The sequence below is a fragment of the Mus musculus genome, chromosome 4 (genome assembly GCF_000001635.26).
Source record: "Mus musculus strain C57BL/6J chromosome 4, GRCm38.p6 C57BL/6J".
NCBI lineage: Eukaryota > Metazoa > Chordata > Mammalia > Rodentia > Muridae > Mus > Mus musculus.
In genome coordinates this window covers 112385112-112400437 of record NC_000070.6, presented here as the reverse complement: position 1 = coordinate 112400437, position 15326 = coordinate 112385112, and the positions used below count along the sequence as shown (strand labels likewise).

The window sequence follows — 15326 nt, the reverse complement described above, 5'->3', positions numbered from 1 at the left end:
TGACTCAAACTCAAATATCTTTTAATAATGAAATAATTTTAGATGCTGCATTCTGCGGATCTCTACCTAAAGTATATTGAATTTGTCATTCTTTATTCTTAGCTATTTATTATATGAATAACCTTGAAAACATTTTTTCGTAATCAACTCAACTATTATCTAATACGACCATGAGGTTGACTATCTGACTATTAATTCGTATTTTTATTAGATATGTTCTTTATTTACATTTCAAATGTTATCCTTTTTCCTGGTTTCCTCCCCAAAACTCCCCATCCTATTCCCCTTCCTCCTGCTCACCAACTTACCCACTCCTGTTTCCCTGTCCTGGCATTCCCCTATACTGGGGAATGACGCCTTCTCAGAACCAAGGGTCTCTCCTCCCATTGATGTTCAACAAGGCCATCCTCTGCTACATATGTAGTTGGAGCCATGGTCCCTCTATATGTACTCTTTGGTGGTGGTTTAGTTCCTGGGAGTTCTGGGGGGTAATGGTTGGTTTATATTTTTGTTCCTCCTATGGAGCTACAAGCTCCTTCAGCTCCTTCAGCTCCTTCAGTCCTTTCTCTCGCTCCTCCATTGGGGACCTTAAGCTCCCACCTCTGTATTTGTCAGACACTGGCAAAGCCTCTCAGGATATGGCTGTATCAGGCTCCTGTCAGCAAGCACTTGTTAGCATTCACAATAGTGTCTGTGTTTGGTGACTGTATATGGAATGGGTCCCCAGGTGGGGCAGTCTCTGGATGGTCTTTCCTTCAGTCTCTGGTCCACATTTTGTCTCTGTATCTCTTCTTATTTGAATTTTGTTCCCCCTTCTAAGAAGGACCGAAGTATCCTTCTACTTGAGCTTCATTTGGTCTGTGAATTGTATCATGAGTATTCCTAGCTTTTGGGATAATATACACTTTTTAGTAAGTGAATATGTGTGTTCTTTTGTGATCAGTTTACCTCACTCAGGATAATATTTTCTAGTTCAATACATTTGCCTAAGAATAGCATCCTTGTTTATAACAGCCATAAGCTGCAAAGAACCCAGATGTCCCTCAACAGAGGAATGGATACAGAAAATGTGGTACATTTACACAATGGAATACTACTCATCTAGTAAAATCCATGAATTCATGAAATCCTTGTCAAATGGATGGAACTAATTTGTATTTTAAACCATCTCTAACAGTTTTCAATAGCAGGTATTTAAAGCACTGTGATTAAACCTTGCTTTGTCAAATAAGCTGCATAAGCATAGCATCTATAAAAAGGTTGAAACATATATACATTATTTTGTAAGAAAATCAACCTTCAATTTTGTATCAATGTACAAATATTCTTACCAAAGAAGACCTTACCATTTTCCATTATTTTCTACTCTATGTTCCCTACTCTTTAAAGTTTTTAATATCCAACAGCTACTCTGACAATCAAAAATTTCCCTTTAACATTCCAGATTTCAGAAAGGTAGCAAACTCAAAATGTTCCTGCCTTTTCTTCCAAGAAATGTGAAATTAAAGACCTGTACCAACAAATAAATCTGTCTTCAAATCTTGACTTAAGTTTGGGTTAAATGGGTTAATTTAGGAATGGTAAAGTAAGGCAATAGTGAGGGAGGGAAGGGAGGAGAAAATAGTACATTTTATGTATATTGAAAAATGCACTATGGGGCTATAGGGATTGCTCAGTGGTTAAGAACACTGACTGCTCTTCCAGAGGTCTTGAGTTCAAATCCCATCAACCACATGGTGGCTCCCAACCATCTATAATGAGATCTGATGCCTCTTCTGGTGTGTCTAATGACAGCTACAGTATACTTATATATAATATTTTTTTAATTTTTTAAAAGGAAAAGAAAGAAAAGCTTAAACCTGTATCCATATAGAATAATCCATATCAATGTAAATAAAACGTCAATTTTGCATGAAAATGCAAAGATCCCTACCATGTAAGATTATGGCTAAATAATACTTTGGTTTGAGTAGATTCAATAATCATTACTCCCTTTTTATTTCTTATCTCCTCTCTTTCTTCTCAATGCCCTTCTCTTACCTAAAAAAGAAAGAAAAGAAAAGGAGAGACCAAAAGAAGTCCCTGAATCTAAACTTTCTATTTTGTTTCTTCCTTGTACAGATGATAATTATTTGCAACAATCTCCTTTAAAAGATGACAAACATCTAACTGAATGATCAAAAATCAACCACTTCACTTTTGGGCATGGAGCATACTTTTCTAATAATTGCATACTTCCAATTCTAGACATAGATTTCTTTTCTGGTGGCCTAAGAAAATTAGAAAAATAGTTAATCTTAAGAAAGCTAGCTGTAACATATTTGGCTAGTCTCTGTATGCTGAGAAATTATAGGTTTAAATAAAGTCCTGACCAGACCAAGTGAGCTAGCTGTTCTTAACTTGTACAGGAAGCAAATGTTTAGGGGGAAAAAAGCAGTATCATGCAGTTAAGGTAGAATCAGACAGCCTGCTGGAACAGCAAATCACAGCATTTCATAATCCCAGTGGGTGAATCTTGCCAGGAATACCCTTCTGGTTGTCTTTCTTCTTTTCTTTTTTTACTATCACAAAGTTTTCAGAGATATTACATATTTCTGCATTGCATTAACATAATGCACAAAATGTACAATGTGCTAAAGATGATTTTTCCTTGTTTGATAAAGTGAAAGAAAACTGTCTGTTTATGAACTAATTTGATCATATAACCAAACAGCAATATAAATCTTCATTCATCTCGTATGACAGGGGGCTATGATGAATCTGAGGACTCTAGCCAACAAGATCCATTGGCTAAGTATAGCTGAAGTTCTGTCTTGAGACATTTTTATGTCCCAGGTAGTTTCAAGGCTGTTCACATGTAGAGGGACTGGCAAATTATGTTACCTACTCTGTTTAGATTTCTTGATTTTCTTTTTCCAGTCTTTAGCTAAGATCTTCAGGGGCTCTCCTTCTATCAAATTTGATCCTTATTACTTTGGAATAAATCCAAAGCCATTTCTTCTTTCCTGTTGACACAAGCAATGTAACATATCCATTGTCCAGTAGTCTGATGTCATTAAAAGTATAGACTGATTCAATTAATCACCACTTTTCTATTTAGGGCTGCTCTGTTTTGATCTTTCTTAAAGAGGATGTGCCATACCACCATAACCATTGAACTTATATCTTCATTTTTATAACTTAAAAAAAAAACAATTTAAAACAATTATTGTTACTTATTGAGACAGCGTTTCTCTGTGTAGCCTGGGCTGACTTGGATTTTTCTGTAGATTAGTCTGACCTGGAACTTACAGAAATCTACCTGTACTTGCCTTTGTCTCCCAAGTATTAAGATCAAAGGTATGGATGTATTTATTTAGTATCTATAAGTTGAAAACATTTATATCAATTGTATTTCTTTCTCTCTTATTTGGAGATTACTATCTATGTGGATTAATTTATGTTCCTTTTTTTCTCTTAATTTGATATTCTTCTCTGTATTCAACTTTATTCAAATTCCCTTCCATGTAGTGTATGAGCATATTCCAAAGCAACATTACATTTCCTCAGAGGTTTTGTCCTGAACTATGTGGTACGCACTAGGCTAAGCTATTATCCATTCTCCTGTGGGAGCCCCACTTTCCAAGGACATTGGCTGTCATTCAGAGTAGTGTGCCATCCTATTTCACAGTGGATAGCAAGTCTCCAATCCATTCTATTATTAATTAGACCATTATCTGTCAGTGTATCCAGTTGGATACTGTGATGACATATCACATTTAGAACTCAATTGGCATTAATCCTTTATATTTTAAAATTAAAAACAATATTATATTGTCTCTATGACATGTGCCGTTTTTCCTGGGGGAAACATTATTATATTGTTATACAATATATTACAATATTATATAGTCTCTATGACATGTGCCGTTTTTCTTGGGGGAAGGACACTAGGACACTCAACCCTCATGCAATCAGACATACCTCCCAGAGATTGTCAAACAGCTTCCAGACTAACCTCTGTGCAGTGCTTAGCCTTACAACCCTATGGAGTGATGGCTTCATTGTTCATTCTTCATGGCAGCAAGCCAAATCTGAGGTGACTGCCCTGCTTCCACTGTGGCAAAAGCTTGCACCACCATGGTGGCAGTGTGGACCTGGGCATTCCGCAATCGACACATACACCATACACACAACATGAACGCCAAAACAAGGGCCACAGCGAGGGCACCTATCCCAGTCCATTCTTTCCCGATGTCAAGCCAGGATCCACTCGGGTTCGCCGAACGAAGCTCATTCATCTTGCCATCAAATTTTGCAGTCCAATTGAAACACTGACAGTATTCCCCATCTGGGTTCCGCACCCATCAGGGGCTCATCACCAGCAAGATCAGCTTCTTCATTTTGACAGTGTCGCACTAGCCACTCTGGAACCCACACTGGCTCTGCGTGATTCTGTGGAAACATGCAAACAGACACTCTCCCCCAGGCTAACATGGGATCCAGACCATTCCATGATCCTGTAAGCACATCCTTCCATTTAGCATAACCCAGTTTACTGGAGCTGGTATTAGCATATCATTCAGCAGCAGAGCGACCTTCCTTATCCAATTGTCTTATCTTTGGGGTATGGCCATAGCCTATTCCCCCTTTTTGTTTTAGTAATAATTCTTTTGAGGTTCTATGTGCTCGTTCAATGATTCCTTGGCCTTGAGGATTATATAGCAGGCCGTGTTTAACTTGTACTTTCATCTGTTGACAAAAAGACACCAGGGTTTTGGCAGTATATGCAGGACCATTGTCTCTTTTAAGTTGTTGCGGCTTACCCCAAGCTGCCCAGGCCTCCAAACAATGCTGTATAACGTGGGAGGCCTTTTCCCCTGCCATGGGAGATGCATAAACTATTCCTGAACATGTGTCAATGGATACATGAACGTATTTCAATTTGCCAAATTCTGAAAAATGTGTCACATCCATCTGCCACACCTGTAGAGGGAGCAATCCTCTAGGATTGACTCCATAAGAAGGTGGCTGTTGAAACTCAAGGCAACGTCCACAGGTAGTGACTACATCCCGAAGTTGTGCTCTAGAGATTCCAAATTTTCTCTGCAGAGTTTTAGCATTAACATGAAATTTAGAATGAAATTGTGAGGCTAACTCCATAGGGTATGCTAAAAATATGAACTCCATACCAGCACAATTATCCACAATATCATTTCCCCTACTTAAGGGTCCTGGAAGCCCACCATGGGCATGGATATGTCCAATACATAAGTTGCTTTCCCACAGCAACTTCTGTAATTGTAAGGCCAAGGCTTGGATGGTACTACGAGCTTTTATTTGGCCAGCCACTTCTAGGGATAAAACTAAATTAATACATATTGTGAATCTGAAATTAGATTAAAAGGAAAATCACAATCCTTAATGACCTCAATAACTATTTGTAATTCCACCATCTGCGGAGTACAGGGATAATACTGCCTGACCACAGGATCTTTCCCCTCTACCATATATACTCCACATCCGGTTTTTGATCCATCAGTAAACACGTTAAATGCATTCATAATGGGTGTTTTCCTCACCACTTGAGGGAAAATGACTTGATGTTCCTTTAAAAAAGGTCATTAATGGATGTTTGGGATAATGATTATCAAATGAGCCCTCATTAATACAGGCTAAAACAGCCCACTCACCAATATTTGCTGTTAGGACCTTTTGCTGATACCCATCATGAGGGATTACAATAGAGCTGGTTTTTAAACAATGCTGAATTCCCAATAAGGCTAAAGAAGCCACTGTTGTAGGGTAATGATCTAATGTCCTCCCAGCGGATATTTTGGAATGGAACCATAACAATGGGCCTTCTTGCCACAATAATCCTGTGGGTTGCATCTCAGTAGGTAATATTATCAAAATGATGGGTAACCCTTCTCTACAACGCTGAAGCTGGACTTTAATCAATTCTTCTTCCACTAGGGTAAGGGCCTTTCTAGCCTCAGGTGTTAATTCCCTTTTAGAACTTAACTCCTTCTAAAATTTGAAACAGGGGTTTTAATTTAACATTTGGGATCTTCAAATAGGGCTGAATCCAACTGATATCGCCTAACAATTTCTAAAAATCATTTAAAGTATGCAAGGAATCAACCCTCAACTCTATCTTTGGAGGCCAAACGGCCGTAGGGGCGATCCTTGCTCCTAAATAGGACACTATTTTATCTTGTTGATCATTCTCTCATGCACTATGCAAACCCCATTGCCTCAAACTCTCCACCATCTTTCCATAGGCTTCTTACAAATACTTTTCATCCTTTGCTGCAAGCAGGATGTCACCCATGTAATGAACACAGCGAAGTTTTGTGATATTCTTTCCTAACTGGTTCCACTGCTTTTCCTACATAAAGCTGGCTCATGGTAGGACTCTTAGCCATTCCTTGAGGCAACACCACCCACTCAAATCTCCGATCAGGCTCTTCATGATTACAGGAGGGCAAAGTAAAAGCAAATCTAACACTATCTTTCAAATCCAAGGGAATGGAAAATAAACAATCTTTAATATCAATTACTATTAGAGGCCACTTATCTGGCAGGGCAGATAAGACAGGCAGACCCCTCTGAATGGAGCCCATCACCTGCATCTGTGCATTAATAGCTCGCAGATCATGTAATAACCTCCATTTGCCAGATTTCTTTCTAATAACAAAAATTGGGGTATTCCATGGAGATACAGAAGGTTGAATATGACCCAAAAGATGTAGTTTTGTCCCCTTTGCTCTTAGCAGCTCATCGAGCGCTGAAAAAATTGGGTGTGACTGTAATGACCCCATACCTAATCTTTCACACCCCAACAACAACAACAACAACAACAAAGGCTCAAAAAAATTACTCACATGGATAGAAAAAGAAAGTAATCCATAGACTGTCCCTATTACCCTCTTACTTTCACTACCCTCTTACTTTCACTTTCTCGTCTTGTCTCCAGAGCTGGAGAGCCTTATTGTCTCTTTACCAATAGCCTAATTGTCTCTTTACCGAGAGCCTAATCTCAACCCCGGGATAATGAGTTACTTACCATACTCATCCTGTCGACAGACCCTGACTGCAGAAAGTTCTGAACCTCTTCGGTGGGAGAATCGGGTCCCAGGTTTCTTCGGCACCACTTGTTGTGTCCAACTCAGGCAACAAGAAAAACGCAACCACCGGTTCTTCTTAAAGCAGTTTAAGAGCTTCTCTCTTCAAATACCCCACCTCTCTGGTTACAAACGTTTTTATCCACTCAAGCCACAACCACGCCCCCACCAATCACCACAGGTCACATCACCTCACCAGGCAGGCTTGCTCAGCCAATCAGGAATTAAGGATGGGTCATCAACCAAACGTGGGCTTGTTTACTGCCTGGCACAAATTTCTGTCCAGCTGGCCAGGGAGTCCGGAATGGCTTCCCACAACAGGTGATACATCCACACATTTTATTATAGATACAGATGAGGGCTCTTAATTAATGGAACTGGACTCAGAGGAAAAACAAGATTTGGAAGTTATTAGTCCCAGAATAGGAGAGAATTGGATGAAGAAATACCTATAATATTTTACCTTATTATCAAGGACTTGCAAGATGGCTAAGCAGCGAGAAAGCCTTCCAACCTTAGTTCAATTCTTGGGAATGATTGAAGGAGAAAACTTTATATGAAAATTGAGAGTTATAGTCTGTGCCAAAAATCACTTAAAGCATTTAAGTTAGTAGAGAAAGGCAGAAAAGTAGACATAGTCTATGTGGTTATTCTACTCTTGATAAAGAAATCCAGTCACTCCCCCAATTCCACGTTCAGGAACCTGAACTGAGATTAAAGTTTAACTATATAGCCAAAGATATGTAATTTCAGAAGTTGTAAACAAGTTGTAATACCCTACTATCACATTTAGCCTATTATTGTCTGGGATTCAGTTTCATCATACAAAGTAATCTGACAAAGTGCTAGGTCTGTGTGAAATATATATTTGGGGTAGATTCATTTTCCTTTGAACTGGAGCTTTTCCTTCTTTGAGCATGATATTCTGGGGGAAATCCTTATTTCTTTAGGGGTACATTGTTTCAGTAGTCTAATAGTCAGATTAAGAGACACAAATGTCTTTAGAATATAAGATTGTTTAGGAAATGAAATTGACTGTCTTGCCTCATCTTCACAGCTACCCCAATTTCCATCATCCAGGCATTGTGGCAAGAGGCCCTAGACTTTAATCTTCATTCTTTTTAGGTGCCTAAATAACTGCAGTTTTAAACAATAACCAACTAACAAGATGGCCAGGAAAAAGCAATTGGAGTTGGAACAGGAGCAAGATATATCCTTCAGAAATATGTCCTCTATTTTATCAAACCAACTTTACTTCCTAACATTTTTACCATTTTCCCCCTTAGAGACATGCCATCAAATTTGAGTTCATTGATAGATCAATCTACTGACAAAGTCAAAGTTTTTGTGGCTTAAATACTTCTCAGTGGTTGGATATGGGGACTTAGCCTATAATATGAATCTGTTCTAGTAAATGTATATACAATTAATAACGCCAGGTCTTTTGCTCTTTCTTTCAGATGCCCTGTTCAAATCGGAGAATATGTCATTGATGTCAAACAAATTTTCATGTCCTTCAATATATTTAATCACTATAATTTTTCTTAATTTTCTCAGAGGAATACTTGTTTTTTGTTGTCTCAGAAGAAAACCTGTTTGTTTCAGAAATCTAATGAGTACAGTAATGGAAGGTAAATAGGTCTGAAACCATTTCTTCTTGAAACACAATATTGAGATGTGATATATACAAAAAATGTGTAACCCGGAACGTTAGTGCATCACAATACTCTTTATGAAAGGAAGTTTCAAGATCTTCAGAGATCCTCATGTTATGGAACTACCCTTTCCTCCCTCCTTGTGTGTTTCTTCAGGGCTGGAGTATAGCTCCAGTTGATATTTCTTTCAAGGACTCAGAATTCTTTCAGAGTATTCCTTACTGTGTGAGTGAAGGCAGTTTCTTTTTCTTTTAGCTAGCTCAGAGTTTCACAGAAGCCCTTCTCTGTGGATCCTACAACCTTTAGGCACTTAAGAATGGAGACAGGGTCCCACAGCATCCAAATCATGTTTTCAGGCTGATTATGTGCTACACAGTTGTGAACAAAAGGGAGAAGATATTTATTATTTGATATTGTTTTTAAGTCTGTTGTATTTTCAGACTAAATGACGATAATCTTACTTTCACCAAATTCTAAGTTGTATCTTACTAACGCTAACCCTAAAAATATTTCTTATGAGGCTTTAGCCCTGACATAACTTAAATAAACAAATGGATATAGCATCAAGACCTTCAAGACAATGCCTGTATTCAACATTTCTTTTCTTGTTTCAATGAATTCCACAAGACTTCCTAACTTTTGCTACTGACTCTTTTTCAGCTTTGTATAGTAAAATGGGAGTTTGCTGTTTGCTTATCTGGGAGTGCCTACTGTTAGTTTTGTATATTGCCTTCCTTCCTATCTACGTGAGTTTCAGAAGTAGAGGTGAGTGGAACTAGAATGAAATCCGACATTTCCCTCTCCTCTGTCCAGTGCCTTCTCATTTTGGAACTATTTAGCTGAATAGCCTTTGTCACAGCAGTAACAGTCATGGTTTCAGTAACATCCTAGTGGATTCAAGTGCTGTCCTTGGAATGACATATTTTTCAAAGTTTTAGTCTTCTATCATGACTACTTATATTTTTATACTCACAGTCACAGTTGTTTATGTAACAATGAAATGATTTATTTCTCCAGGTCTGGTCTTCATTGAATCAACTACAGGCTTCTACAAAGCATAATTTTCTGATGGCATATATCATTTCCACCAAACCAATAATTTATAAACATTAAACTACTTTTGGTTTAGATATTCTTTATGAAAATTAAACAAAAAGTACATTTTTTTCTCATTTGATTTATCCTTTTCATTTTCTAAGACCACTAAAAGCTGATTTTTGATCTCCTTTGGTATATATACATACACACACACACACACACACACACATATATATATATATATATATATATATATATATACATACATACACACACACACACACATACACACACACACACACACACACACACATATATATATATATATACAATACTTGGAACTATGGTCACACTGCAGCATTCACCATAAATAGGACAGTCTCTGAAGATTTAGAAGTACCTTTTATTTTATTATGGATATTAGGAAGTATTTTATTAGAAAGAAACCATCAAAGAAGACCAAAAATCTAGTTGTTATCATAAGAACTTTGTACTCATCCAGAAGACAAAATTTATCAGATGTCAGATATAGATATGAACCTTTCCAGTTTAACAAATTTCAGAATGGCTGGCAATATAACTCATGCCATCTACTTCACTGTGAATAATTAAAACAAGCCTCAAATCTCAAATAAATGAACTAAAAGGAAATTGAAAAATAACAATACTATATAAAGATATGGAGGGTATAATTTACTTCCAGCACTATGGAATACACAAAATTCCCTAAACCAGCCATTTTCATTATAATACAAATTTTTATCCATATATCACTTGTACAGCTATATAATTTTAAATTATTTTGGACACCAAGAAAGCAACATTTTGAATAATTGAAAATATAAATGTATATGAACCCTTTCTCCCCCATCTTAACCCTTCCCTCCATTTTTCTGTTTCTGCTGGGATTGTGATATCCTAATAATTTTAAAGTCCATATCAGGATTACATTGGCTAATTCTAATTCTAAGAACCATCTTAAGGAGTGTTCTAATGGAAGTATCCACATTCATCCAGTGGGCCCAAAATAGTGATTACTGAAATAATCTGAAAAAAAAAAAAAACAAAACAAACAAACAAAAAAAAGTTACCAAGTAAAATTGTTCATCTAAGGGAATATTATGAAGAATAGAATGGCTCAGACCAAACTGCACAAACCTTTGGACTCATTCAAACTGCAAAGCTTTGTCATAGAACCTTGTATAGGTGAACTAAACTTTGCACAGAAATGAAGGCTACTTAAAGCTTCCTTTTCCTCTTTCTAGTTGACTAGGGTCCTGTGATACGGTTTCTTATATTAATGTACATTTACTTATTTTAAAATATACCTAATGTTTCTCCCATCCCCAACCCCCGCAGCTTTTCTTTTGGACGATACATATCCATTGTATACTAATTGGCTGTGGAACATATGCATAATCTTGACTGTTATAATGGTACTTTTCCCTGGCCTCATTTTGTGTCTACTTTGGACCCTGAACTGTAAGTAAAGGTGGGGGTGGGAAATCCAAGGATCTCCAGGGTACTTCAAGTCTCTTGACTCTCTACCTTTTTAATCAAATCTTTGCATAATGAAACTGCAAAAAAAAAAAAATAGACATTGGGGCATTTCCATTTTTTTTTTTTTTACTTTTATAAGCAGATTGCGGGGGGCATTTTATGATTCATACAGTTCTAGCTTAGTGTTCATTAGGTTAGCATGTAGGTTTACCTGTGGAGGACTATCTTTATTGGGTTAGTTGAAGTGGGAAGATTTACCTTAACTGAAGCCTTCCTTATGGGGTTCACTGCTGTTCATCCTTTAAGTACTTTCTGAAGTGCTATCCTCAACTATGGGAAACCCTATCAGGTTCCTACTCCACAGGTCTAGGTGGACAGTGTTGAGCTTTGCCCCTTGAAAACTCTCTTGAATTCTCACCTGAGGAATACCGAATGGTAGAGAAGCACCTGAAAAAATGTTCAACATCCTTAATCATCAGGGAAATGCAAATCAAAACAACCCTGAGATTCCACCTAACACAAGTCAGAATGGCTAAGATCAAAAATTCAGGTGACAGCAGATGCTGGCGAGGATGCGGAGAAAGAGGAACACTCCTCCATTGTTGGTGGGATTGCAGGCTTGTACAACCACTCTGGAAATCCGTCTGGCGGTTCCTCAGAAAATTGGACATAGTACTACCGGAGGATCCAGCAATACCTCTCCTGGGCATATATCCAGAAGATACCCCAACTGGTAAGAAGGACACATGCTCCACTATGTTCATAGCAGCCTTATTTATAATAGCCAGAAGCTGGAAAGAACCCAGATGCCCCTCAACAGAGGAATGGATACAGAAAATGTGGTACATCTACACAATGGAGTACTACTCAGCTATTAAAAAGAATGAATTTATGAAATTCCTAGCCAAATGGATGGACCTGGAGGGCATCATCCTGAGTGAGGTAACGCATTCACAAAGGAACTCACACAATATGTACTCACTGATAAGTGAATATTAGCCCAAAACCTAGGATACCCAAGATATAAGATACAATTTCCTAAACACATGAAACTCAAAAAAAAAAAAAATGAAGACTGAAGTGTGGACACTATGCCCCTCCTTAGAAGTGGGAACAAAACACCCTCGGAAGGAGTTACAGAGACAAAGTTTGGAGCTGAGATGAAAGGATGGACCATGTAGAGACTGCCATATCCAGGGATCCACCCCATAATCAGCATCCAAACGCTGACACCATTGCATACACCTGCAAGATTTTATCGAAAGGACCCAGATGTAGCTGTCTCTTGTGAGAGTATGCCGGGGCCTAGCAAACACAGAAGTGGATGCTCACAGTCAGCTAATGGATGGATCGCAGGGCTCCCAATGGAGGAGCTAGAGAAAGTACCCAAGGAGCTAAAGGGATCTGCAACCCTATAGGTGGATCAACATTATGAACTAACCAGTACCCCGGAGCTCTTGACTCTAGATGCATATATATCAAAAGATGGCCTAGTCGGCCATCACTGGAAAGACAGGCCCATTGGACACGCAAACTTTATATGCCCCAGTACAGGGGAACGCCAGGGCCAAAAAGTGGGAGTGGGTGGGTAGGAGAGTGGGGGTCGGTGGGTATGGGGGACTTTTGGTATAGCATTGGAAATGTAAATGAGCTAAATACCTAATAAAAAATGGAAAAGGAAAAAAAAAAAAAGAAAAAAATCTCCATGCCACCTAATGAGAAAAGAGACCCTCAGAGCTACTTAAGCCTATTAAAATAGAATCTGGCTTTTTCTTTTAGGGATATTAGTTTCATTAATAAAATAATTTAAACACAGACATGAAGGGGAAGTATGGTGCAATTTTATTAGTTTAAGAGAAAAATACCAGGGCCTGAAAACTGTAAATCTTGGCATCTCTGTCATGGGAGATGGAAAAAGAGAGACAGCCATGCCTTTTGCCATGGAAACTGAAAAGCGCTCATATGTAGAAGTGAAGATTTGTTTCACAGAGTAAATGAGAAATCTCAGTGTCTGTTTAAAATTTTAATTTTAACTTTAAATTAAAATTTAAAACAATATTGATTGCAGTGATAAGTTAAATTTTTTATGTAGTCATAACATTTAAAATGGCTACACATATTTTAATACGTACTTTTTTCCAAACATATTCTAAAAATAAACAATGTATATTTTTGTAGGGTTTATGGTGTCCTGCATCCACTCCACCACAGGGCTTTGGCCACTTCGGGAGGTGGTACACCGGAGTTTTGACTGTGCTTACCCCATGGCAGTGTGTCAGGATGTGTAAAGCTTCAGGTCACCTTTCCGGGGTTGGGGAATCAGTCCGAGGTCCCTGGGAACTGCCAGAACTGACTTGTGGGTTCCCGGGCCTGCAGGGAAGCCAGGACTGTCTGATTCTCAGGCTTTTAGGCAACCAGGTGCCACTGGGAGCTGCAGAATAGATAAGAATGAAGTGGGGTTTCATACTGAGGACCCATGAGCGGGATCTAGCTGCAAATATTAAAGATTAACATTAATATGACAAGTTGCTACATAATGTAGTGAGTATTTTGTTTGTATGTGTGTGTGTGTATGTGTGTGATTGTGTACGTGTTCATGTGTCAGATAATAAAATTCTTTCTTTCAGGTTATGGTCAGGTGTCTTCCTTACCTCCAACAAGTATGGAACTTTCCACAAAGGACTCTGAGCAAAATAGTTCTAAATCTGATGACTCCCAAGAAAATTATGACGTGAACTGCAAGATCCTAGAAACTTGTGAAAGTAAAATATTTAGTCAGCACCAAGAAAGTTGTGAAGATGATACAGCTTCAACCCTCTTCATCTCTTAAGACTGAATTGCAGTCAACTGGTAAAATAGAGGCAGTAAAGAAAGACAAAAAAGAATAATGATTTAAACTATAAAATTTGTATCTATAAAATATACAATCAACAGGGACTTCTGATTAAATTTTGTACTGTATGAAAAGTATAGATTTTTAAAAACATATTTTAATAAAAGACAATTACATTGCATTCCTTCTCCTCTTTCCTCTCTCTAGGTCCTTCCAGGTACCCTCCCTCCAACCCTTTCCATGTTCCCCTGCTCAAATTGATACTCTCTGTTTTAATTATTATGATTAAACTCACATATATGTATATGTATGCACAAATATATATATATACAACCTCCTGCACTGTTTTTGTTGTTTGTGTCTATATATTCTCAGGGCAAAGAATATAGATTTTGATGCCAAGAAGTATCCACATGACCCGTGATGCATACCCTCCTCCACATCTTAAATTCAGTAAGGATTTAATGGATGTGAATTTGTTTCAAATGATTTCTTGATATTTTTTCTACAAGTGTGAACAGAAGATTTTTTTAAAGAAAATATAATTCAAAGCAACAAAATCTCTGAATATAAAACTTTAGGGGAAATTATTTTGGAAAAATACAATTTTATATAAATTCAGGGTTTATCAGCAAAATAAAATACTTTACTCGCTATTAAAAATTTCTTTGAGGGGTTGGTGAGATGGCTCAGTGGGTAAGAGCACCCGACTGCTCTTTCAAAGGCCTGGAGTTCAAATCCCAGCAACCACGTGGTGGCTCACAACCAGCCGTAACGAGATCTGGCGCCCTCTTCTGGAGTGTCTGAAGACAGCTACAGTGTACTTACATATAATAAATAAATAAATAAATAAATAAATCTTAAAAATAAATTTCGCTGAGAGAATCAACAAAATAGATAACCCCCTAGCCAAATTAACTGAAGGCCCCTGAGTCACTATCCAAATTAACAAAATCAGAAATGAAAAGGGAGACATAACAACAAAAATGGAGGAAATTTAAAAACATCATCAGATCCTACTTTAAAAGGCTATATTCAACAAAACTGGAATATCTAGATAAAATGGATGGTTTTCTAGGGAGATACAACATCCCATCGTTAAATCAAGAGCAAGTAAACTATCTAAACAGTCTCATATCACACAAGAATATAGATGAAGTCATAAAAACAAAAACAAAAACAAAAAAACAAAAA

The 15326-nt window shown here is 37.7% G+C and overlaps 1 protein-coding gene across 1 annotated transcript in view; it reads left to right on the top strand.

Moving 5' to 3' along the window:
* Positions 1–14469, top strand: part of Skint9 (selection and upkeep of intraepithelial T cells 9) — a 48017-nt gene extending 33548 nt beyond the window's left edge. Inside the window, exons 4-7 of the mRNA NM_177864.3 lie at positions 8567–8737; positions 9422–9526; positions 11159–11281; positions 13927–14469. Of these exons, the coding sequence (NP_808532.1) occupies positions 8567–8737; positions 9422–9526; positions 11159–11281; positions 13927–14129 (602 nt within the window). The 3' untranslated portion in view covers positions 14130–14469. The remainder of the gene's footprint in view (positions 1–8566; positions 8738–9421; positions 9527–11158; positions 11282–13926) is intronic.
* Positions 14470–15326: the final 857 nt, after the last annotated feature.